Consider the following 25,159-nt stretch of genomic DNA (forward strand, 5'->3'; position numbering starts at 1 on the left):
CGGCCCCGTGGGGGGGATTCAATGTGCAGTCTGCAGTGGTCCTATCGGTAATCCACAATCCCCGATAAGAAACGATAGGCTTAATCCCAGGCCCGAGAGTTCGAGTACTTAAATCGTGCCAATCGACGGGCCGGCTCTACTTTCGCTGGCTTCCCATCCGACTCGTCCGCAGTGTTGTACAACAGAGTGATTGCAAGTGATGCCGGGCCCGTTTGAGATTGACCGCTCGCCGCCGAGCGCCGAGCTGCTCGAGGTCGCCAAGCAGGAGCTGCGCGAAACGCCCGAAGTGCGGGCGGCTGCGATCGAGGAGCTGCGCAAGCTGCTCAGTGCGAGCGATCTGAGCTTCCCGGACGATGAGGAGTTTCTGCTGATCTATCTCCGTCCGACCAAGTTCTATCCCGAGAGTGCACTGAAGCTAGTGAGTTTGGGTTTGATCCGAGAAGTAAGGTGTCCGAGAAGGTGTAATAAATCACTAATTGTGTTTACGTTCTCTCAAAAAAGATGCGCAATGTGGCGGAGTTTAACAAGACGTACAAAGACCTGCTGCACAACCTGATGCCCGCCGACGTGAAGCCGGTGTTTGTCGACCATGGGCTGATTAACATTTTCACCAACCGCGACCAGAAGGGCCGCCGGCTGATGGTGGTGCACATGGGCGAGAAGTGGAACACGAAGGAGGTGACGGAGGATCAGATCTTCCGGGCCCTGTACACCATCCAGAAGCTGGCCGTCCTTGAGCCGGCGACCCAGATCAACGGGGCCGTTGTCATCTACGACTTCAAGGGCATGGGCATGGGCCACGTCAAGGCAATGTCGACGAGCGGGGCCAAGCGGCTGCTCACGTTCATCCAGGAGGCCTGCCCGCTGCGCATGAAGGCGGTCCACTTCGTCAACGAGCCGATGATCTTCAACATGGTCTGGTCGCTGTTCAAACCGTTCGTGAAGGAGAAGCTGAACAAGCGCGTAAGTAGAAAGTTGTTGGTTTGCCGGAACCTTGGCGACATTTTAAAGATGGGTTTTTGGGTTTGCTCTCGTTGCCAATTTGTAGATGTTCTTCCACGGCGAGAAGATGGCCAAGCTGCACGAGCACATCTCGAAGGAGTGCCTGCCGGCGAACTATGGTGGATCGCTTCCGGCCCTGGATTATGGTGGCAAGGAGTGGTACCCGGTGGCAGAGCAGTACAATGACTTCATCACCAAGTGGAACACTTGCGGGTTCAAGTAAACGTTCCACTGTTCATTTGTTGATTAATGTTTTCATGCCATTTACCAAATAAAAGTAAGGAAAAATTGGGTTTTTAATAAGTGAATTTTCTAAATGCTTTAGAAAGATAGATAGAAAAAATAGAGTGGTTCATGCCTGGGATTTTGCTATCATTACCCAGTTTTCTCAATACATCTTACAAGGAAGCATCAAAAACAGCGCTAAAAGTCAGTTTTTTTCAGAAAAAAGAATGTGATATGAGTATAATCTATGTAAAAGAATGAACAATTTTATTCCTTGGTCCTTTTTGGAGCAAGAATATATAAAAATATATGTTTCTTTATAGGCATCAACGAACAGTTTTGAAAAGAAAAGAAAAGAATAACTGTTAAAAGGTGCATCTCTAAATCAAATAGGATAAAAACTGAGTTAAAGAAAAGCTAGCCATAATAAAAGCACATCTTGTTTGGTCAAAAGTTAAGATAAAGCCAAGTAAACGGTCTTTCTGTCGTCTCATTGTTGGCCTGGCGGTTTCCCTATCACGGATGACCTTTGCGCAAGCGGGCGATTTAATCCACCTCGATCAATTACGATAAGATTATTTCCAAGAAGCAATGCTTTGTGAGGGTGTCCCTTTATAAAAGGGGATTTACTTACAGTGATTATCGGTTCGCAATCGGTTTACAGCCCATTGGACGGTGGGAGGGCGATACAGGGTTTCCCACGATTTATTGGTCAGTTCCCATGATTTATTGGTGCGTTCCCACGATTTTTTGGTCGTATCCTATAGATTTTTGGTTCGTTCCCATATTTTATTGGTATTTTCCAATTGGATATCAATACAATTGGACCAACAAATTCTGGGAAACGACCAAAAAATCGTGGGAACGCACCAAAAAAATATGGGAACCCACCAAAAATTGATGGGAACCAACCAATAAATCGTGGGAAACCCTGTAAGGGGAGTACTGCTGCCATGTGAGCGAACGCCTGTAAATGGTTGGTGAGTTATGATGGACTAATATTTGCTGATCTTCTGTGTGGTCTATGTCAGCAGATCAAAGATTTCCAAATTGAGCTGTTAGGTGTGTTTCGATAAGTCCCAACTTTGGGACGTTGGGAAGATCCCTAGTTCATACAAAGTCATCAGGAACTCTTTCTCCAAAATCACCAATTCCCAAGCCCACAATAATCATTTAGCAAAGACAATCTGCAGACTCCAGATTAAGACTCCAGACTTCAGCAATCTCAAAATAGGTTTCAATCAAATCAGGAACTGAATTAGAACGTTAAACAACATTTTAATTTATTTTTCAATGCACAGTTCTGCGCCAAAACAATTGATAACAGGCACGAAATGAAATGGTTTGTGGTACAACAGAAGCATGGGCCGGGTAATGCAAATAATCGAGTCTTTTCTTGCTCTTACGAGTGTCACCAGTGCTCTTACCAACCTCCCTGCCATGACTGCAATGACCCTACGCAACCCTACATGTGCTCTCCTTTCCAGCAGCGGAAAATTGAAACTAAAAATAAATCACTCGCCCCGAATGAAGGAATGATAAGCAAACCCAGACCGGGAGTTAGAGAGAAAGGCAGTGACCGAGAGGCAGAGAGAGATGAACGATTTGACGCTTATACACGGAGAGCACAACGACCGATTGATAACGGCTTAGAGTGACGTTAGAGTTGTGTTCGCTGCTGCCTTCTCTTTTGCTGGTCACGGTCATCGGATCTGAGGGGGGAGGAAGGGGGGCAGTTCGGCATGATAAAGATGCACTTTCGGCAACGTCAATCTTTGGGTCAGTCGGGTATGGGGGGCTATCCGGCCTTACTTGAAGCCGCACGAGTTCCATTTCTTGATGAAGTCGAGATGCTGTTCCGCAACCGGGTACCACTGCTTGCCACCGTAGTCTAGGGCTGGTAGGGTGCCACCATAGTTCGACGGTAGGCACTCCTTGTGGACGTGCTCGTGCAGCTTCGAGAGCTTGTCACCGTGGAAGAACATCTACAATGCAGGAAGGGCACATCATTAGAGAGTCCTGTTTTTGTGGATGAAAGTGTCCACAGTGATAGTACTTACGCGCTTGTTCAGCTTCTCCTGCACGAACGGTTTGAACAGCGACCACACCATGCTGAACAGCATCGGCTGGTTGATGAAATGGATGCCCTTGACGCGCAGCGGGCTCGCCTCCTGGATGAACGTGAGCAGCCGCTTGGCCCCGCCCGGTGACATCGAACGGACGTGCTTCATGCCCATGCCCTTAAAGTCGTAGATCACCACGACGCCGCTGATCTGGGTGGCCGGCTCGAGCACCGCCAGCTTGTGGATCGTGTACAGCACGCGGAAGATGTGCTCCTCCGACACCGCCTTCGGGTCCCAGGTTTCGCCCATGTTGACCACCATCATGCGCCGGCCGTGCTGATCGCGATTCGTCAGAATGTTGATAATGTTGTGCTCGATGAACACGTTCTGCACATCGGCCGGCATCAGGTTGAACAGCGTTTCCTTGTACGTCTTGTTGAACTCGGCAATGTTGCGCATCTACAAAGTGACCGAAGGTGTGAAGATGCCCCTAGACCAGTACAAAATTTCAACTCCAACCTACCAGCTTGAGTGCACTTTCGGCGTAGAACTTGGTCGGGCGCAGGAAGATGATGAGGAACTCCTCATCGGTCGGGTAGCACAGGTCGGTGGCCGCTTCCACCAGCTTGCGCAGCTCCTCCACGGCGGCCGCCCGTACTTCCGGCGTTTCGCGCAGCTCCTGCTTGGCAATCGCCAGCAGCTCCTCGCTCGGTGGCGCCGTTTCCAGCTCAAACTTTCCCATGGTTCCCAGGCACTATAGTTCCGTCGATCCGTCCACAATGATGATCACCAGCACACTGTACCAGTGGCCGCTGCCCGACCCCGGCACGCTTTGGAAGACACAGTTGTGTTCCCTTCAGTTGTGTCCGTTATCAGTCATCCCAAGCCCTCTCCCGCTACCCATGGTCCTGGTTGTTTACGTTGCTGATACCCTTGCCCTTGCGGCGTTCGATTCGTGGCGTTATTTTTTTCCTTCCTTTTTGGTTCACTAGATTAGAGGTGTCCGGTGCCGAAACGATTCCTTTAGCGCACACACTATCACATCGGCGCAGGGCTTTCTTCGCTGCGCAAGGTGCCGTGGAGGAGATAAATGGTCGGGGCACCCGGTCGGCAGCCATCGATTGGATTCACATAATCCAAACAACAAACCGAGCGCGTAAGACCGTTAGCACTTGAAGGAAGCTTGCTGTGCATTACTTGCCCGTCTGCCTGCCTGCGCTGGGGCTGTTTGGAATTGATAAACCAAAGGGGGGGAGAAACGCATCGTTCTAGCAGCAAACCGTCTTATCGGTTCCACCGTGCTGTGGAACACTTTAGGCGGGCCCAGAGAGGATGACAAATTTTGGGGTGACAAGTAGCGAGAAACGGGGAATAGAACGTTGTATTGATATGACGACTTCGGAAGTGGACTTTAGCACTACAAGGGGGTTTGCTCGGTAATTCCAACGTTGTCCAACAGCACTGTTGAATGGTTGGAAGGGTAAAGGTTGAAGTTAGTCATACGAAAAAAATAATGTCAAGAAAAAGAAACAGCACATGCAAATGCAAAACTCAGCTATTGAAAACTGTTAAAACGGACTCTAAAGCCCGTTTCTATTTGTTGATTTTTCTTTTAGATTTCTTGTTGTGATTCTCGCCGGTTAGGTTAATGGCTTTGCTAGTAAACAAATCGTCATTCACTTCGCTAAGATATGGAAAAAGTATCTTCAACGTGTTCGTTTCTAATGCTGATTTGCGGTTATGTAAGGACGAGGCACGCTGATAAGCCAATCAGCAAGCATGGTCAACCGTTTAGTGCAAATCAATGCCGTGCGTTACACAATTAGATTAATGAAGTTTTACTGCGGAAAACAATAAGTTAGGGCTTAATTAATTTATTTACAAAATTGTTCAAAATTTTGTTGAAAATAATACATATTTTACTTCATTTTATTCCGGAATGTTCTAAATGAATGTTCATTGTTGATTGAACTAAAAACTATCTGTTAGAACTGACTAACAAATTTAAGTAAAGGCTAGACCATGATACGAAAAACGTCTCTTTCGTCTTCACTTATATTTCTCTGGAATGAAGCTACAAATGTATGAAAATAAACCGTTTCTAATTTCACGTTCCATCTAATTCATTGTTGCTTGAAAAATCAATTATTGCGCTAAGAACCCTGCAAACCCTGTCACGCGTATAACAAAATGAGATACAGATTGCATACATTTAGGCGTTTCGGTTAGAAGCGTCAAGCGCAGCAACACAGCAGTTGCAAAAACAGCTGGTGTAGGTTTTTAATTTAAATTTATGGATTTAGATGTAATTATGTAGGATTTATGAACTTAAATGCAATTGGAACATTAAAAATGTGCTTTTAAAATAGACTGTAGACCTATGCAAAGATATTTTTAATGATTTGTTCCTCCAAATATTCAGATACTCGTAGAAATTTGACACTCATTCCTCAACATGGATATCATGTTGGCTTGTCTTTTAAAACCCCCGCTAGCGTTATCAGCGAATGCCTGAATCAAACCCGTCATATCGTTCGCAGGCAATCAATTAACCAGGAAAACCCCATCGTAACCCACAATTACCCCGCATTCCGGTCAGCCGACTCGACATTGATCCCGGTGTGGACCTTTAATCCTCCGATAACGAAACAAAAAAAATCCAAAAACTCACGCCTCCTTTGATCGATCGTCAGTTTATTCAATTTATATAGCTATAAATACCCGAACTGCACGCACCCACATTGAACGGGGATTAATCTCACTAATCCTTACACACAGGCACACACAGGCACGCAAAATGCTCCGTGTTCCACCCTTCCTAATCACTAATAGTGTCCCTGTTTTGATCCCATGCGTGTTTTCGTGGTGGGCCGGCATGGTCCTTCGAACCTTATCGCCACACACCGTACCACACGCCGGCTGCTCGATTGCTTTCGACGTCATTGTCCGCGCGATTGCTTATCACCCTTTGCGTTGATCGGCGACAATCGGACTTCGCACCTCCCCCTTTGTCACCCACCGTACCCTGCAACCTGTGCTTAACGTTTAAATTGTTTGTGAATGTAAGTCTCACTCGCGGTAAGTAGTTTTTGGCCCGTTTTTCTTTGGAAATTGGTGCGAAATTGTTTGTTTGTGTTTTTGCTGACTTGGATTCGCACACACCCCCCCGGCATGCCGCTCTCAAGGTCCGGCCGCGTAACCGTAGCCGTTCCATCGCTGGATGTGCTCGGTGTACTTCTCGATGCAGGGATACCAGTCGCGGGAGCTGTAGTCGAGGGCGGGCCGCGTGCCGCCATAGTTTTTGGGCAGATCGGCCGGATCGATGTGCTTGTGCAGCTTCTTCATGTCGCTGCCGTGGAAGTAGAGCTGAATGGGAGAAAGCAAGAGAGAGAGAGAGAGAAAATTGATTTAAAAAAACTTGAAGTCACTTTGCCACCCGTTGAAGTCACTTACCCGCTTCTTCAGCTTATCGCCAATGAACGGCTTAAACAGCGTCCACACCATGTTGAAGATATACGGCTGCTTGAGGATGTGGAACTCCTTCATGCGCAGCGGCACCGCCTCCTGCAGGAACGTGAGCAGCAGCTTCGAGAACGAGGGCGACAGGCCACGAACCTGCTTGAGCGACAAACCCTCAAAGTCCATCACGATCACCACCCCGTTGATCTGGGTGGCCGGCTCGAGCTGGGCGACCAGATGCACCAGGTAAAACATCCGGAACAGCTTCTCGGCCGTCACCGCTTTCGGGTCCCAGACGGCGCCGCAGCTCACGATCAGTATCCGCCGACCCTTGCGGTCGCGGTTCGTCAGCACGTTCACGATCTTGTGATCGATAAAGGAGAGCTTCTCGTCCTCCGGCGCCAGGTTGTGCATGAGCGGGTAGTTGTTCTTCTTGAAGTCTGCTATTCTGCGCATCTATAAATGTGTATGTGTGTTTGTGGGGTAGAAATGAACGTAAACAATACACCCATTATAATGGATTTGTAGATAGCTGCATGGTCCCCGATAACGTTGCATCCCATCGCGCCATCCTTTCGGTTTTAATCAGTGGCTTGATAAGGTCTTCCCAAGTTTTTGGTCAAAACACTCGCTCGGAAAGCTTATCACAGTTGCCGGTTTCTTTTTTCCGACGGTGACGATGACGGTGTGTACCGTTTTGAGACACAATTCAATTCAATCAATTCAAGTCAAAAGTCGAAAAAGTGATTTCTGTGCGCAATAAGCGCGCCGTTTGCAAACCCAGAACCTGGGACTCACATTACACACTGAAAGCAAGGTGCTGACGCAAGGGGCCGGCGCGCACTTACCATTTTGAGCGCACTGTCCGGGTAGAAGTGGCACGGGCGCAGAAACACCAGCAGGAAGTCGTCGTCGTCCGCGTAGTGCAGATCGGTGGCGTTGTGCAGCAGCTCGCGCAACTTCAGGATCGCCTGCTCGCGCACCTCGGGCGTTTCGCGCAGCTCGTGGCGCGACACCTCGAGCAGCTCCTGCGATGGCGGCTCCGTTACAATGTCAAACGGTGGCTGTGCGGTCGTCTTCATCTTTATTTTTTTGTACCGGAGGGTCTGTAAAATCACTCCCAACTGAAAACTTTACACTACACCTCGGGGTAAAACGCGCGCACCCACACACACACACACAGAGAAGAAAAAGGCTCCAAAAAAGCTAAACCGCTTCGTTACGCGTCCAACGCACGAATGCTTTCGCGCAATGGCACTCACCCATCGATTACGGCAAAATCGCGCGCGCGCAGCGCGCACATTCGCATACCCACCACTCTAGCCTCCTCCCGCCCTGGTTTTGGTCCCCTTTTTTCGCACCGTCCACTTGTAATCTCTTTCTCGCTCTATCACTCTTTCTCAACATTTTTGGCTGCGGGCAGTTTGTTTTTTTGGGGCTGAAAAACTGAAATTTCAAGCTCTGCGTCACCAATCTCGTATCGACCCACCGGTGGCACAATCGAACTGGCAGAAAGGGAGCGAAGAAATACCGCACCACCGCAAGCACTTAATCACCTTTGCCAACCCCCATCCACCTGCCTCGCAAGACATTCCGCTTTGCATCGTACTTGAAAAGATAGAGCTGGGGTGGGTGTTGCTTTGAAAATAGAGAGCGCGAGAGCTCGACAAGACGTGTCACCAAACAGCTGATACAGTGGACAAAGGGGGATGGTGGTGGTGGTGGTGGTGATGGGTGCTGGTGTAACTAAAAACACCCCATCCCACCGATCGACAGCGTTGGGTTCTGGACGACGGTGACGACCCTTATCAGCTGCGCGCAAGTGACTTAGGCACTAAGCGCTGATCGAATTGAAGGCCAAACACGCTAGTTCACAAACTGTGATTTTGAGGTGGTAATACTTCCTGATTTCTGATTGCCTGCGTGGGGGCACGGGCATAGGAAGGCGCACGGTAGCATCAGGACGGACATTAAGCTTTTCTTTTTTTAATTCCGATGTTAAAAAGTTAGTAATTTTACTGCAAGAATCATTGGTACTTAGTGTAAGTCGGAAAGTTCACTTATTTTCATTAATTACGTTAAGATATATGAAGTATGAACTTGGTCCCATAGTACAGTAGTCAACTAGAATGACTCATAGACCGTACCCTTTCATACGTAGGACTGACTATCCTGCTATGGGTAATCAATAAGTCGTTGATAGCCAAGCTTATTAGTGGAACAGGCATGCCTTGACCTACTAAGGTTGTTGTGCCAAACAAAAACAAGGTTTTGAACTAGAAAATCCTGTGAAATTCTAATTGAAAAAGAAATCATTGATCCTTCGATATTAATTACACCACAACAAACATATATGGTCGCTCCTATAGCTACACGGAAAGGGGTATTTTTACCAAACAGTCATTGACGCCAATTTTCGACTCTAACTCATCATTTTTTGTATGTAAGGCATCCATTTTTTGCAGCGTATCACAATTATTGCCTCTTGAGCATCAATTTTTTACACTTCACATTATTATTTTTTACTCTAACGCACCTAGTTTTGTCTCTAAGCCAAATATTGATGCTAGGCAAATATTGATGCACACTGTCGAAAAACGATGCCTTAGTTTAGTTTTATTGAATGTAATTCCAGTTCTTTGTTTAGAAGCGTGTGCGATCAAAAAACTGCATCCCGTAGCGTCTAAAACGGACTTCGTGGGTCAATTTTTGGACGATGTATTAGCCTGTTTCGGCATCTATAACATCTTGGCACTATTAGCCAACATTTAAAGGATCAAAATAAACGCCCGGTTTCAAATAACCGACGACCTTGAGCGACGAGAAGCTCCAAACGATGCTGAAAATGGAGACCGAGGGAAAAGTGGCTACATTGCTGCGTTCGCTTGGCCGAGGGAGATCGATGCAACCCGCCAAACAGTGAAATAGTACCTGGCACATATCAGGAAGCAAAAATCGGGTCCACAGGCTTTGCAGCGGCAATCAATGACGCCAAAACTTAATTCGACCATTTCAAGCGAATTTCGTCTGAATTTCGACACGACACCCTAGTACGTGAACCGGTCCAACGTCTCCCAGCTGCGTGCCATCCAAGTTTTCTTGGATGCAAATGCTCTACACCAACAATTTTGTCGTGAAAACTGAAGATTAACTGTTGAAAATTGAGTTGAATCTTCAATAGATGACTGAACGCATGTCTTCGTCCTCCACGGCCAAAACATCCGGATAGCTGACAAAAGGCAGCTCACATGGTCGTAGATTTATTTTTGCTTAAATAAATACACTTAAAAGGATGTTCATTTGAAGAAATTATCAATCGCAGTTTTTTTCTGCAGCCAGCTGAACAAAATCCATATTTTCAATGCATACGTTCTAGCAAGTTGTTCTTGTTATGATTATCTTGTTATGATTTCCTGAAAATTTAAGCTGTTCCTTGTAGCCCCATATGATGTTTTAAACATTTAAATAAAAACATTTTTTCCACGTTCATTTGTGACTTTGTAAAAATGAGTTGATCCTAAATAATGGAATAAAAAAATAAAGTGATTAAAATGATTTCTACCAGTATTCTCATTAAACACACATTTATTATGCTCATTCATACAGTAATTCGAGCGTTAAATAATGTTAAACACACATTTCACTACACATGTCGTTTGTAAGTATTGGTACAGTGGCGCCATCTGGATGTCCAACATAGCCAGAACACACCGAAAGATCATCGAATGAATACAAATGATACTTGAAAATCGACAAATGTGAGTCCACTCATTGCTTTGGAGGGGAACCACTGTGCAAGAGGGGCTTGATTTATTATCCTTAAGTTTTTGCTATTTTTCCTGGGAGCAAAACTACTCACAATCAACTACTCAATCAAAGAAGAACGAAGGTGTTTTTTTTTCGTTCAATTTCTATTCCACTAAAGCTGTTCACTAATCAACATCAAGCGCGATTACAAACCTTATCGCTACGCCCGTACACACACACCAGTGACCTTTCGCCAAACCAAAGGAAGAAGTTGCGTGAGCGATGTTTAGAATTGGGTGTTTAATTTATTGAGTTGTTTGTGCTACACACATCTGAGACCACGATTACGCTCGCTGTGTATAGAAGCGAGTGACAAAGTTGGTCAAACACAAGGCATACCCCCCCCCTCCCCTCTTGCCCACACCCTTATTTGGACGTGCAATCACCCGTAAAACTAGAAGTCCCGATCCAGCTTCGCAGCATTAGCATGCCAACTAACTAGGGGCGCTACTCCTTCGAAGGCTCCACAAATCCACACCGCTGGTACTTGTTGATATGGTCGATGTGTGATGCCACGCACGGATACCAATCCTTCCCGGTGTAGTCGATCGCGGGCAGATTGCCACCGTAGTCAGCGGGCAGCCGGTCGACGCTGATGTACTGATGGAATTTGCTCAAATCGTTGCCATGGAAGAAGATCTGTGAAATGCGGGTTAGCAAAAAAAAGAAACGGGAAAGAAAGTGATCAGTAATCAAACAGTGGAATGGCAATGGCCGCGTTAGCCACTTTTGCTTTGATGAGGGGTTTTGATAAGGCGCTACTACATTGTGTGTTGAGGATGATGCGAAATCATTAACAGTTTAGTAACAGGCAGCATTCGTTGTGGTGAGGTAACACATGCACAGGTTGTTGGGCGGATTAGCATGCAACAGCGATTCGAGGGTAGATGGCAGGATGAAGAACAACACACAGGGACACCAAAAGATGGCACAGGCAGGAAACAAGTACAAGTACACTCACCTCTGGCTGGAGATCTTCGGAGAGATGCAAACGATCTTTTTTTTCTTTTCTCTCTCCCTTGTTAAGTAGTTATTCCTAAGTCTTGAGCGTCATTTAAAATCTAAAAAAGAGCCTTTCGGTGGAAGGCTCTCGTGACTTGATGTAAGGCTTCTACATGGAATTCGACGCAGCATTTGCGCGCTATCCTAACCGTAAGTTACTAACGTTACTAATATTCGACTGTGCATATTCGGAGGGTATCAGTTAAGATGGTTCAGGCTTATGTACTCCTAATTCTAGCTAGAAGCTTAGATTCTCCCATCACTTCTCCTACTCCACTGTCATTGCTCACTGCACGTTCGGTAAAAACCCGAACGTGTTCCACTGGTTGATGTGGTCGATGTAGTTGTACACGCAAGGATACCACTCCCTGCCGCCGTAGTTGATCGGTGGCCGATCGCCGCCATAGTTCGCCGGCAGATCGCTCGGATCGATGTGCTTGTGCAGCTTCCGCATGTCCATGCCGTGGAAGAAGATCTGTCAAATTTCCAAATTCGGAAATGGAACAACAACAACAACGATTACGAAACACAGATCGCATGGTCAGCATGATGGGGCGAATTTTCGATCCAAATACGCAATACGAATAGTACTGTTCGGTAGCCGAGACAAGAACAGCAGGAGCGGGTTTGTTTACCAACAGAGACCCCGAGAGCGATTACTCCAAAAAAAAAAAAATAAATAATGGAAGCAAAACAAAAACTATAACCTGTTAATGTTGATATTGATAGCGGAGTACCGATGAAGGATCATCGTTGCTCCAACACGGGTTTGCGATTGCGCAGAAGCTCTCCGTCTGGCTAAAGTCTGAATATTATGTTTTTTGGGCGTTTTTTTGTTTTGAGGCCGCTTAATTCTCGCTGTTGATAACTACAACTGAAGAGGTCATGGGAATTGGAACTCCTGAGCACCCAAAATTCCGGCATACCGTGCATACTTACGCGACTCTTTAGCTTCTCGCGGATGAACGGTTTGAAGAGTGCCCACACCATGTTGAAGATGTACGGCTGCTTCAGTATGTGCACCTCCTTCAGGCGCAGCGGCATCGCGTCCTGGATGAACGTGATGAGCCGCTTGGAGAACGAGGGCGACAGCGCTTTCACCTGCTTGAGCGAAAGTCCGTCAAAGTCGAGCACCACTACGACCCCGTTGATCTGGGTGGCCGGTTCGAGCTGGGCGACGAGATGAATGAGAAAGAACACCCGGAACAGCTGCTCCGAGCTGACCGCTTTCGGGTCCCAGGCGGCACCACAGTTGACCAGCAGCACGCGGCGCCCCTTCTGGTCGCGGTTGGTCAGCACGTTCACGACGTTATGCTCGACAAAGGCGAGCTTTTCTTCCTCCGGCTTGAGGGCGTGCAGGAGCGGATGGTTCGTCTTCTTGAACTCGGCAATACGGCGCATCTGAGGATACACAGAAGAGAAAAAAAAACAAGCAAGTTGATAAAGACCACCTGAGCGTGGGATGGATTGATTTGATTTGCAGCAAAGGGAGAACAAACGCACACATTGGTTGACGTCACTGCTCCAAAGTGCAAGTCGGTCGGGTGTTTCTGAGCGCTGCCATTTCATGCAGCAGAAGGCACGTACGGTCACTATTTGCACGTCTTGCACGGCCTGTCTCTTATCTTCGGAAGTGGGGTGGAAAAAGGGGGGGGGGAGGACAAGGAACTGATTGCACCGTTTCGAGAGCGGTCAGATTGTAGATATAGAGTGCCTATTCGAGTGCTGTTGCGTTCCAAAGTCTATTCAACTCGTGAGAAATTGGAATGCTTTGAACAGTCGAAGCACTCGAGAGCACAAGATGTGTGTGTAAGAGGTGGTTGCGCTGGTTAATCTAATCAATTCATCTTATTCAGCCTGCAGCTGCTTGTGATAAGGGAAGGTGTGTTGGACTCGTTCGATTGGGACATTAATAAAATATGGTACACGTTGTTCGAAAACGCCGATTGATAGACGTCACAAGGCGACAAAGAGGATCAAAAAGATCCCAAAAGAAGATCACCATCAAACGACCGGTAACCGTACATGATGTGCGTCTAATTACGCTTCCTTCTTGCTCTCAGAACACGCCACAGAATGGATGACGCAAAATCGAATGCAAAGCGACTTCTTCATTGGAAAAAAGCGTCTCTTCACCGTCTCTTCCTCAAGAACATCATTAGCAAACGAACAAAAACAAAATCGTTATAATAAAATGGAAACAATGCTTCTCGGCACTTTGCACGCCTTGCGCCGCTGTCGCAAGTACAATGGCCCAGTGTTGACACTGGAGACGTTTGTCGCCCTTCCCCCGGGGCTTCAATATCGATAAGTCACACCCGGGACCGGGACCGGAAAAGAAAGAAACCCCTTTGACTCATCGTCTACTACACGCGCGCGCACGCTCTTGCAACAGATGTACACTGTCTGCCTTCTTTGTCATTCCAAGCAACTCACCATTTTCAGCGCACTTTCGGCGTAAAAGTGACACGGCCGAAGAAAAATAAGCAGAAACGCTTCCTCCTCACTGAAGTGCATATCCTTCGCTTCGCGCAACAGCGCCCGCAACTCTTCCACCGCCTGCGCGCGCATTTCGGGCGTTTCGCGCAGCTCGCGGCGCGCAATCTCCATCAGCTCGTCGCCGGGCGCATCCACCTCAATGTCGAACGGTTTGAGGGACATTTTTATGGGGGGGATGCGAAGGAGAATTTTCACACGGCACACTAAAGCACACACACGCAGAGTCACAGCACACACAAGCACACACAAAAAAGCCCACTCGGTGTTCAGGTAATTGAAGTTTGCAACAGGCCAGTTCGTCGTCTAACGCGCTTACGGCGGCTTAAGTAGCGCTTAAACGCCTGCTACACACATCCAACCGCTAGAACGATCGATCAGCTACTGGATGATCGGTGGACGGCCGCACCAGGCCCTACCCTATTACATAAAGGCGCTGAGGACTTCCTCTGACTAATGACCGACTACCGCCGCTACCCCTTCCTTCCTTCGCCCTTGTTTTCCGCTTCCCTTTTTTTGCAAAAAGGGGTTTAAAGAAGCAGCAGCAAAAAACGAGTGATCTAGCTTGTCCGTCGGCCTGCTTTTATCACAACAATCACGGGGAGCCTCTTCACTGCCGTAATCGACAGCGAGCGTGTGCTTTATTGTGGTTTATTTACATTTTCACGCCCTTACCCGCCCTGTCGATCCCCGTGTTGAAAGGGGTGCGAGAGAGGCACACACGTCCGGTGAATCCTTTGTTTCCCGTGCGCGGCACTGTGTCTGCTGCCGTGTGTGCCGTTATCACTTTCTTTCGGAACCGCGTACAGTGTTTTTTACTCTCTTTTTTGCTTGCACACGGGATTGGTTGCAGTTGCAGTCGGGCAAGGATCGTGTGAGTGCCCTGCAGCTGTCCGTTTCGGGGCCACCGCGATGGGTTGAGCTGGATTATCACACACTGCGCGTGACGTGCACGGCACGCCACTGATTTGTTATGACACGTTTGCTTATTGACGTGTAGCGTGTGACGACGAGAGAGGCTGTGTGTATGTGTGTTTGTGATCAGTTCCATTCTTTAAACACAACTGCCAATAATAATTACTCAATTATGAGCTGATTTTTTATTATTTTAAAAAGCATCGTTAATTTCCATTTTAAAAGTTTCGTTCAACACAACCTACCAGATCCTTTTTCTCCCCCTGCTCGTTCCCCAAAAAGCGGTGCAAAGCGATGCTGCACTGATTGTTTGCTGCGGAATCGGATCAAAACAAGCGTGCGCTCGCGGTCCGTCGGTGATGCGTAACGATAAAGCGTGCGCCGTGTGCTCTGCGCATGCGTCATTCGCTTCCCTGGCTTGGTGGCGGGAAGCCTGCCCCAGAATGCACAGCCCGTCCATTCCATTGCAGTTCCATTGTGAGGATTGGGTTCAAAAGGTCTGGGACTAAGGGGGGTCCCTGATTCAAGTGTGTTTGCGATCGATAGGGGATGGAAAAGACGGGGGGAAAGCCGAGGAGTGTGTTGGTGTGGGCCACTTCACACGATTGGCGCTCCGAAGGAATTTGTTTTCTGCGACGATTTGAAATGAGGTGATAATAAGTGACACTTTTGCGCCACTAGTGTGGTTTTGTGCCCATGTGTGCGTGTGTGTCGCGATGAGGATGATCAACAATAGTAAATAGAGTAGAAAATAAGGCGCTATTAATAGGACCGCCGATGTGACCTTCCCGGCTGATGGGCAAGGAACATCGAGCGCCCTGTAAAGTATGCAATCGTTGGAATCGGATGGGTAGTTATTGTTTAATTTTTGAGTAAAATAAAAATAATAAAAATAATAATACACAATTGAACAGAGTCCGCGAAGGAATATATAAAACAATTATCTTCTAGAAATAAAAAATGAATTAAAGAGTAATTGAACTGAAAGCACCATTTTTTCGCCATTATTCTTAATACGGCATCAAAAATGGAATCATTACTAATAAATCAACTATACCACTAATGCACGGATTGGTGCAGAATAAGAGAAAATGCCATATTGATAACGAATAATATACTCCTCTATCGATCACCCTGTCTCGATCTACGATCTACCTGCTGATAAAAATCACCTTTGCCTATGGATGCTCTGATAGCCTTATTTCGATAAGGAAAGGAAGAACACAACGAAAGTCACAGAATAATTGATTATTACCCGTTTTACTTTGTTCAATATTTGAATATTTGGTGAGGTTGCATGTTACAGTCGTTGCCCTCGTTATTACAAGTTTTTGGCTCCTAAGGCAACAAATTTTGACTCTAATGTACCTTTTTTTTGACTGTAAGTCAATAATTATTTTGTTTTCTCAAAATCATGATAAATTTACAAGATATTTGAGCAGAGTTATGACAGTTGTAATTTTACATCACAAAAACACTACAAACACCGTGTAATTTGATTGATTGATTTGTGCAAAAAAAAAAAATTAAATTTAACATATTCTCAAGACACACTATTTGTTTTACACTACATGCCAACTATGGTAACTACATTAAAATATTCAAGCCAGGCATAACAATTGTTATAGTTTAAATTCCATCTATGAAATTATTAGCTATTTAACTTAAATTCAATGATTTTGGAACATACAGCTATAGACATTACGTTAAATTTTATAGATTAGAGACAAAAACAGGCGAGCTTGAGCCAAAATGTAGTGGCAAGACGACTGTATATCGGTTTTGTTTGTTAAAAACTTAATTAAATCGAATAATGATCTATTTTTGTAACGTAATCGATGCAACTTTTGTCACATTTATCTTCTTTTTTCACGAATCAAACAACATTTCTCAGTAAATAGAACTTTTTGTTACAGTATAGTGTGTGTACATGACGATGTTTACGAAACAAACGATGTGATCGAGTCAATGAATCAAACCAATACCAACATCATTCAAGTGGCGTGAAGCAACAAACAAGTTCTTTCAAATGTAAAACGACGAACCAGTTTATTTGATAACACACTTCTTCGCCAACAATAAGTAGTTTAAAATAAGTTCGGAAAAGTGATTACTAGTCAAGATGAAGATGATCATTAGGAAGAACCACAAGAAAAAATGAGTAATTGAACCCATGTTTCCTTGGTTTCATTCAAGAACGTAACCTTGCACAATCTACAAATTCGAAGCATGATGCCTCTTCCCTTAATCTGCTCCCGAACAGTGACGCATTCGGAAGTAATCAGTGTGTGCGCTACGCTAATTGTTTTCGCCGAGATAATCGCGTAGTCCCCCCAAAAAATCGTTAATTACAGAAACATTGAATGGTGGCAAGAAGAGTATGGGCGATCGTTTTTTGCACTACCAACATCTCTTCACAGTCTTTCTTTCCCTCTCTCGAAGTGCTCAGCACATCTAGAATGAGAAGTCGAGAGAGAGAGAGAGAGAGCAACGAATCTAGGAGACAACCCGACTAGCTCGTCTAGCCTCTTTAGGACTATTACGATCCTCTTCCCATCGCCACTTCTATGCCATTCTTAATGCGATAATGGTCTCCACATCTACTCAGAGTTTGCCGGTGTGCCGGTGTGTTGGTAGTGATTTTGGAGACGCGTGTTAGACACACATGCTAGCAGCAACACCACCTCACCGACTCCGGTTTCACGAGTTAGACTTTTCGGTGTTCAAGTGCACACCACAGGTCACCGACCGGCCCATATCATAAATTGCCGTCGAGACGACGATAGACCGACACCAGGACGGTTTCATTGAACTGCCAAAAATGAACCTTCCCTTCCTCGGCGTCTCACCAGTCCGAGGTGGGAAATAGTCTCGCCGTTGTCTCCCTTAATGTCCTCCTCCCAATCCCCATGACTTCTAGAGCACCTACTCCTGCCTGTGTTGCAGTCCCCAGGCTGCAAATAAACTGTCCCGAATTCCCTTGGCTCTTTTGAAAAGTTTTGCACTTTTGTTGCACTTTTTTAGTTCGTGCAGTCAAATGCAGCATCGGACAGTGGGTACCTCCTTGCATGGCACTGCCCCATCCTCCCCTTTCCCCCAAAAACGCGAACTCGATGTGGCGCTTCGATTGGAAAGGCTTTGAACTGCATCAATGCCATTTTGATTGAATTCAATCAAAACTTTCGCGCGTCGGCTCATACACACACGCTTGCTATTTCTCTCTCTCTCTTTCTCTCTTTCTCTGTGTTGGCCTACGGCATCCCAGCGCTCCTTTGTGTCGGCGTTGCAGTGGTCTTTGTGGTATCGTTCTCGATCAACGGCGGCGACAAGGTCCATAATTGATGTATCTCGCTGTTGTTTTTTGGTTTGTCTTCCTTCGTTCATCGCCAGTTGGTTCTAATAAATGCGTCGTTTGCTCGGCGTTTTGTCATTTCTCTCGATCGATATCATCGCTCTTTCAACTGACAACTTGTGCGTGTGTGTGTGTGTTTGAGTGAGTAAAAAAGGGTAATAATTCGGAACGCCACAACCACACACAGACCAGCCAGAACAGCAAGCGTACACATACACACACAATTAAAACATTTTATTTCATCCACAACACAACCCTCCCCATCCCCTGCTGCAACTTAAACATACAATAAAACAGGCAAAACCACAGGCAAAGTCTTGATGTGTCCGCCACCCCCACCCACCAACCCCTTCACGGACATGTTCTCCTCCTACCCCACGCACGCGGTCAAACGGGGAAGAGTTTGATGAAGGGTGTCACCGCGAGCGCCTCATTCGCGACGCACTGTATTCGCTTGGCCAGCTGCAGCCGAAGGTCCTTCTCGATCAGGCGCTTCAGTTTGGCCGCTGCAACCGTCCGGCTGGCGTCCGTTAGGTGGCGATCGCTGTCCGCCAGACTGCTGCCACCGATCACCATCTGTGGGATGGTAAGGTGTAGCCGTAGGTACTTGCCCACCGTGCCACTAGTCCCACTGGTTGCGGTGTACAGGGTGCCTTTCCCGACAAACGTTACCGCTGTGTTGCCTGTCGAAAAGGAAAGTGTTGTTTTAGGAATTAGATTTTGAGAGAATGAGCCGAAGAGGTGAAAAAATACTTACGAATGGAGAAGGTGAGGATGGAGTGGTCCGTCACCGAATGCCGATCGTTGACCGTTTCCATCGAGAACATGCCCAGCATCTCGAGTGCGGGCATCAGGGCGGTCACGTTAAACTCTAGCTTTTCCATGTCCACTCTGCGGGACAAAGGAAGAATTCACACACCCCAGAATTAGTACATCAGTTGAACAAAGTTTTCAAACGAACACAGAAACACACACCTCACATTCTGGATGAAAGCATTCTTCAACCCTACGAGGTATCGGTTCACGTAGACAGCCTGGCCAATGGTCATGTTGGGCAGTAGCAGCGGATCGAACGGGGTGATTGTGTGGCGCGGCGACAGCTTCCCACTGGACAGAAAGTTGACAAAGTGCTGAATCGAAGTACCGATGCACGCGGGTAGTTCTGTCACTGCACTCCGCCTACATCCTCCGCCATCACTGATGTCACCTGTTTTTTGTTTTTTGAGAGATAAAAAAAAACCCAAAATGAATCCCTGCATCACTTTCACCTGGTTTGATCAGGGCGGAGCTACACAACAACCAAAAATACTTACGCATCGGCGCACCGCCGACTAATCGCAGCGAGCTGATGGCGGCCAACACTGCCAGCGTCCGTAGATACTCCCCGGCAGACACCATGATGGACGAGTGTAGAAGAATTGGACGAACACGGCGAGATCAGCGAGCGAACGAGCGAGCGAGTCTTCCCCAGCAGGACTGACCGTGCACTACCGCACGCCACGAACGATCGAGCACAAGTGGCGCGACGCATACCGTTGCGATGCTAAAATTTGTTGCGAAAAATTAACCTTCCCTTCTTCCCCCGCATGCTCAACTGGAGCAGTTAAACAAACACACACACACATTTAGGCGACCCAAAACGGTTCCAACTCTTAACGCCCGGCTTCAGAAAAAAAGCCGTTTCCACAGATCGTTCTATGTCAGCGTGATCGTGTGCGCTTCCCCCAGCGTGTGATCTGGCGCGCCCACCACAACTATGACAACACAGCGGGACTCCGAGGGCGCTCTGGAAAGCAACAGCGCCGGCAATAAGCTACACAGAGAGAGAGAGAGAGAGAGAGAGAGAGAGAGAGAGAGAGAAAATAAAAACACAACAACAACGAACAGCGAAAACAAACGAAACATTCGATCAATTGAAATTCGCGCTGATTTAATTAACTCACTGTTGTTGAGTGTGTGCGTGTGTGTCTGTGTGGTGGCGACAAATGGCGCCAGCGCGAAGGAGGGACTAGCACTGCAACAGCATCACTTTGTCACCGGGTTTCGGTTGTTACTGTCCCCAATTTGCAGGCTTGCAGCGGGATGCAACCTTCCGATCGCTTGCACAGTTTCACACTCCGCACATCGTTAAGGGCAAACCGATCGAACTCTGTTAACCAAAAAACCACCGGCCCCGACGCCAATCGAGGGCAAATCGAGATCGACTTCAATTCTTTTTTTTTCAATGGGGAAGGGTCGTTCAGTTCGGCACATAAAACGCTCAACCATCCCGAAAAGCTAAATGCGGCACAATCAAAATTCATTGAGAGAATTTGGCTCAATGAAGTTCCCGCTTGCCTTTTGGACGAACGGCGGATTGAGAAGGGATTGGGGTAACTGAGGGTGGGGTCTTTCGGTGCGGTAGGCGCGTGCGATTCATCGCCCCGCATCGTTGGCCCAGGTCATGGGCGGTGTGTGTGTGTGTCTTTGTGTGTGGTTAAGGCAGCGTGCGAACGAGACGGACGATGCGCACAAGGGATGATTGGGTGCAAGTGATCGCGTGATACGCGCAAGCACTTGTATGCGAGAAGGCTTAGGCGTTATCCATCAATTAGGTAACGCCGATAGAGTGGGAGAGATGGGTGTCGACATTTCGAGTAACAAATGAGTAATAAACGATCATTCTTCTTCGTGATTTAACAACCTTCGCGGTGATGTCGGCCTAAATGATCTCGCTACTTTGTATGCACTACACAGCCGAATAGACCATCCTTTAGTCCGTCGAATTTGGTTATCACAGACGGGTGGACGGAAAAACTTAACACAGGATCGTCGCAGTAACGTTGCATTCCATTAGCGCGACGACCACAGTGTGCGTGCCACTCGATTATACACAGGCAGGCATTTCAGGATGGTAGCATGCTATTCGTCGCTAGTGACGACACTCGATTCGAAACAAATGGTATAAGAATCAACTCTGACGTTGTTAACAGACGTAATACCGATGCAACTCCATATAAACCCTATTCGTTTGAAACAAGAGGGAACTAATGCAGTCAGCCTTTTTTTCGTCAGAATTGATCAGTGGTTGTAATTGTATGGATACATAGATCAAAACTGCAGCAGCAACTTTTGGAAGCAATAACGATTTTGTTCGTAATTTGTAAAACATGCGTAACATTTCAGTCGATCACGTAGTACAGTCGTCAACTCGTACGACTTAACAACATGCCCGTCATGGGCTCAAGCCCCAAATGGACCATGCCGCCATACGTAGGACTGACTATGGGGGGGATCAATAAGTCACTGAAAGCCAAGCCCACAAGTGGGTACAGGCAGGCCTTGACCGACATCGGTTGTTGAGCCAGACAGAAGAAGAAGAAGCGTAACATATGTTGATGATGTGATATGATGCATCATGATGATGATACAACATCTTGAGCCAAACAAAAATTTTTAAAATGATGGACACAATTATGGATGACCAAGAAAATGGCTGGATGAGCAACGCTTCTGATGATGATGCAAGGACATAGCAAACCGTGCTGAGCAACCGATTATCAGAATCTTTTTGAACTTGATTGATTGAGATTTTTTTGGTTCATTTGCAATGTTTGCGTTACGTAATCGATGGATGACGCCATAATTAAGATGTAGGAAGGATTCAAAATGGACTTTTCCAATATGTTCTGTCACGATGGTCTTCAAAATCGTAAAATATGATAAAAAGTGAAAATCTTAAATTATGATACAAATTAAACTATTGTGGGAAAAAAATCGCTATATAATCGCTTTTCCAAAGAATAATCACAACGTTGCATACAAGACCTCTATCTTTCGCCAAATATTGCACAAAATAACTCAGAATTGCACACAAACTTTCATGCAGCTTCCAATTTCCACAGTCATTCTTCGCTTTCCTACAGTTCAAATTTGATTTATTCGTAAAACAAAGAAAAAAAAACGGCTCCCCAATCGTAAACCCTCGGACTAGTGGGGCGCATAAAGGTATCCTCCTAAACATATATACAAAACATTCTGTCGATACTACCATTTCCCCGTCAGCGCGTCGGGAAGAACCGCTCGAACGGTGCCAACCGGAGGATCTCGTTCAGCAGCCGCTGAAACCGATCCCGCACACTCTGCACCAGATCGCGCTCCACCACCGGCAGGATGTCGCGCCCCCGGATCTGCTCGAACCGATCGCTAAACTGGCTGTAGTTGCCACTCATCGTGAACCACCGAAAGCCGACCGTATGATCACCGATCTGTTGGCTCCAGTCGGTAACGTTCACCTTCAGGTAGACGCGATCGTCCTGCTCGTAGTTGAAGCCTTTCAGCTGAAGCTGAATCGAGGAGTTTCCTGTTAGTAGAGAAGAGTTGAGTTTAGGCAATGCCCATTTTTGGTTTTAATAATGATCCGAAAACTTACGTATCGAGTAGGTCATTTGGGACCATTCGGCAATTTCGGGTCGTGCTTGTAGCCGCGCGTGGTACGAGCCGCGCGTGTCGATCGCTGCGATGTGAAACTTGAAGTAAAACTCCAACCGGCTTATATCCGATCTGGTGGCAGAAGCAGAAGTTGCCTCATAAATTAAGACATTCTTTAACAGAACGAACCATTTTCTTACCGTACGTCCGTGATGTACATGTTGCGGAAGCCGGTCGTCTGGCGGTGGGTAAACGTCGACACGACCTCATCGCTTTCGATCAGCGTCGCGTCGGGCAGGACGAGCGGATCGAGCGACGACACCGTCGTACGCTCGTTGATCGTACCGCTGTACATGTGGCTGATGTAGTGCTGGATCGCACCCTCCATGCATTTGTTGAGCGACGGGCTGGAGCGCATACACCGAAACTCTTCGAAACCAGTGCCTGTTAGACCGCGAAAGAGAAACACCAGAAAAGAAGCAATCAGAGACACGTTTAGCAGCCGAAACCGGCAAAGCAGAGACAGTGTTCTGCTGACTCCAACAAAAAAAAAAACCATAAATCATCATGCTACCGTAAGGTTTCGGGTTCTTGAACGCGCGCGCGACCCAAACGTAACGGGGTGTGTGTGTTGGTGCTTAATAAAACCGTAAATCTTTGGCTCGTTTTTTTGAAGCGTTGCTTTTTTGCACATTCTTGGTAGGAACATTTCATTCTAGCGGTGGAGATCCGCTAATTGAATTAAAGTTAAATACTGGAGGGGGAGTCAAAAGTGGCACGACAGCTGGCGATCTACAGGGGAGGCCCGATTATAGCACAGACATACACACCCCAACCGGTCCCCAATTAATCGTGTGCTCACACCAATTAACCTTGCCCAGTGGCACATGTTGGGGTGTTTCTGAAGTGAAGCATGCCTGTGCTACTGTGCAGTACTGTGCCGTTTGTTGACATGGGCCATACGATTTAAAGTGACGTCTGTAAAGTTCTTTACAATAGCGACAATTGAACAAGACGAGTAAGAGATCGCCTGTACAACAGTTAGGCTGTAATAAAAAATCCACAATCACTCCACCAGTCCACGACAACTTCGAACGCGACTACTGAGACGCGTGTCGTTGTCCAGCCGGCTTATCGGCAAAACCAACCGGGCGCCGGAAACCACCCGGGCGTCCATAGGAAAGGGGGGAGGAGGATTGGTGCGTCATTTTGCGTTCACTCCACCCGTCCACTTCGCTATCAATTCGTTAATGGTTTGCACGATAGCACGGAGCTGGAGAGCTGGATATTTATAGCACTGAATAACAGGAACACGCGTCCAGTGGAGCCAAAAGGAACAGCAACAGTTCCAATCCAGGTTTTGTCCCTGTGGAAAAACTTGCGCCAAAAGGTCAGCAGCACGATGATACCTTCCGCAAACTGGATTTGGTCCCATTCACTGTTGGCTTGCAACTTGCGGGGTGTACAAAATGTACCTTTTATTCCCCTTTCACCACCTTTCCCTACACCACAGGCGATCATTTCTTCGACCTTTTTCCCTTTTTTTGCCAGTTGCGATGTTCCGGGTTGTAAAGCGACGGCCTTCACCCTTCAAGTTGACCCATCCGGGTTTTATGCTCTTTCTCTTGTTCTCTCTCTCTCTCTCTCTCTCTCTCTCTCCCCTTCTCTCTCTCTTCCATTCTTAGTTTGTATCAAAAAGCAATAAACAAAAGGGCTCCAGGTGTGAAACAACTAGCCAACAACGATCGTGCACTCCCTCTACCATTTCCATCCCAAGATCAGTATCTTGAAGCTGCAAACTCTCCACCGGCACAGACTTAAAAAGCGCGACACAGGAAGCGCGAGCGAATAAAACCCCTTCCCTCCCTCCCTCCCTTTGGGGCACCCAAGGTCAAGGTGCCGCGAGTGTGAGCCGGTCGGCCGGTTGGCCGTTTTATTCGAACTTGTTTAGCGATTAAATTAACACACCGTAACAACGCGTGGACACTTCGCGCGCACACAGAAACACACACTTCACACTTCTGTACCGCGTCGGACGGGTCATAACCCGGTGAATAGCACTATTACACCGAGATCACCTTTCTGTTATTCATTCTGAACTATGTTGTTTTTTTTTTTCGTCGCCAAACGGTGCGCGACACTTACGCGGGAATGCTGCAACGCTCGCCGGCCGAACTCCAATCCAGCACATGATCAGCAGACAACAGCCCAAGGTGCTCCAGCGGTGTTCCATTTTGGGGCGGTTTGTTTGTTTTGTTTTTTTCCGGGACTTTTGTTCTTCTGTTGACACGGAAGCTCCTTCAAACTCCTGCAAGTCCGTCCGTGGCTTGTCTCGGTTTGTTTCTAATCCGAGCGTGCGCGCGCGAGCGTTATTCCGTTGAACATTCGAACTGCACCACACCGCACGGCAACGAGAACTAATGCCATT

The 25,159-nt window shown here is 47.0% G+C and overlaps 6 protein-coding genes across 8 annotated transcripts; 1 reads left to right on the forward strand and 5 right to left on the reverse strand.

The window, feature by feature from the left end:
- The first annotated feature begins 123 nt into the window (after positions 1 to 123).
- LOC120903197 (retinaldehyde-binding protein 1-like) lies at positions 124 to 1,305 on the forward strand. Its single transcript, XM_040312474.1, has 3 exons — positions 124 to 418; positions 502 to 963; positions 1,049 to 1,305. Exons 1-3 carry the CDS (start codon positions 200 to 202, stop codon positions 1,223 to 1,225), a joined length of 858 nt encoding a protein of 285 aa, XP_040168408.1. The 5' UTR covers positions 124 to 199; the 3' UTR covers positions 1,226 to 1,305.
- Positions 1,306 to 2,481: 1,176 nt separating this feature from the next.
- Positions 2,482 to 4,107, reverse strand: LOC120903196 (retinaldehyde-binding protein 1-like). The gene is made up of 3 exons (XM_040312473.1): positions 3,814 to 4,107; positions 3,288 to 3,749; positions 2,482 to 3,212 (listed from the first exon to the last, which is right to left on the reverse strand). The coding sequence occupies exons 1-3, from the start codon at positions 4,030 to 4,032 to the stop codon at positions 3,036 to 3,038; spliced, it is 858 nt and encodes a 285-aa protein (XP_040168407.1). The 5' UTR covers positions 4,033 to 4,107; the 3' UTR covers positions 2,482 to 3,035.
- Positions 4,108 to 5,964: 1,857 nt separating this feature from the next.
- Positions 5,965 to 8,873, reverse strand: LOC120902841 (clavesin-1-like). Its single transcript, XM_040311878.1, has 3 exons — positions 7,598 to 8,873; positions 6,744 to 7,205; positions 5,965 to 6,656 (listed from the first exon to the last, which is right to left on the reverse strand). The coding sequence occupies exons 1-3, from the start codon at positions 7,829 to 7,831 to the stop codon at positions 6,471 to 6,473; spliced, it is 882 nt and encodes a 293-aa protein (XP_040167812.1). The 5' UTR covers positions 7,832 to 8,873; the 3' UTR covers positions 5,965 to 6,470.
- Positions 8,874 to 10,316: 1,443 nt separating this feature from the next.
- Positions 10,317 to 14,615, reverse strand: LOC120902842 (clavesin-1-like). 3 transcript variants are annotated; one of them, XM_040311879.1, is made up of 3 exons: positions 13,995 to 14,614; positions 12,498 to 12,959; positions 10,317 to 11,195 (listed from the first exon to the last, which is right to left on the reverse strand). In XM_040311879.1, exons 1-3 carry the CDS (start codon positions 14,217 to 14,219, stop codon positions 11,004 to 11,006), a joined length of 879 nt encoding a protein of 292 aa, XP_040167813.1. In that variant the 5' UTR covers positions 14,220 to 14,614; the 3' UTR covers positions 10,317 to 11,003. The 3 variants fall into 3 exon arrangements, with proteins under 3 accessions (XP_040167813.1, XP_040167815.1, XP_040167814.1); XM_040311881.1 differs by lacking the exon at positions 13,995 to 14,614 and adding an exon at positions 13,062 to 13,878; XM_040311880.1 differs by lacking the exon at positions 10,317 to 11,195 and adding an exon at positions 11,563 to 12,033 and having other exon boundaries at positions 13,995 to 14,615.
- Positions 14,616 to 18,528: 3,913 nt separating this feature from the next.
- On the reverse strand, positions 18,529 to 20,045 carry LOC120904302. The gene is made up of 4 exons (XM_040314193.1): positions 19,635 to 20,045; positions 19,297 to 19,528; positions 19,079 to 19,212; positions 18,529 to 19,004 (listed from the first exon to the last, which is right to left on the reverse strand). Exons 1-4 carry the CDS (start codon positions 19,717 to 19,719, stop codon positions 18,709 to 18,711), a joined length of 747 nt encoding a protein of 248 aa, XP_040170127.1. The 5' UTR covers positions 19,720 to 20,045; the 3' UTR covers positions 18,529 to 18,708.
- Positions 20,046 to 22,172: 2,127 nt separating this feature from the next.
- On the reverse strand, positions 22,173 to 25,159 carry LOC120903863. Its single transcript, XM_040313520.1, has 4 exons — positions 24,877 to 25,159; positions 22,932 to 23,175; positions 22,733 to 22,863; positions 22,173 to 22,663 (listed from the first exon to the last, which is right to left on the reverse strand). The coding sequence occupies exons 1-4, from the start codon at positions 24,962 to 24,964 to the stop codon at positions 22,362 to 22,364; spliced, it is 765 nt and encodes a 254-aa protein (XP_040169454.1). The 5' UTR covers positions 24,965 to 25,159; the 3' UTR covers positions 22,173 to 22,361.

The sequence above is a fragment of the Anopheles arabiensis genome, chromosome 3, assembly GCF_016920715.1.
Source record: "Anopheles arabiensis isolate DONGOLA chromosome 3, AaraD3, whole genome shotgun sequence".
Lineage (NCBI taxonomy): Eukaryota > Metazoa > Arthropoda > Insecta > Diptera > Culicidae > Anopheles > Anopheles arabiensis.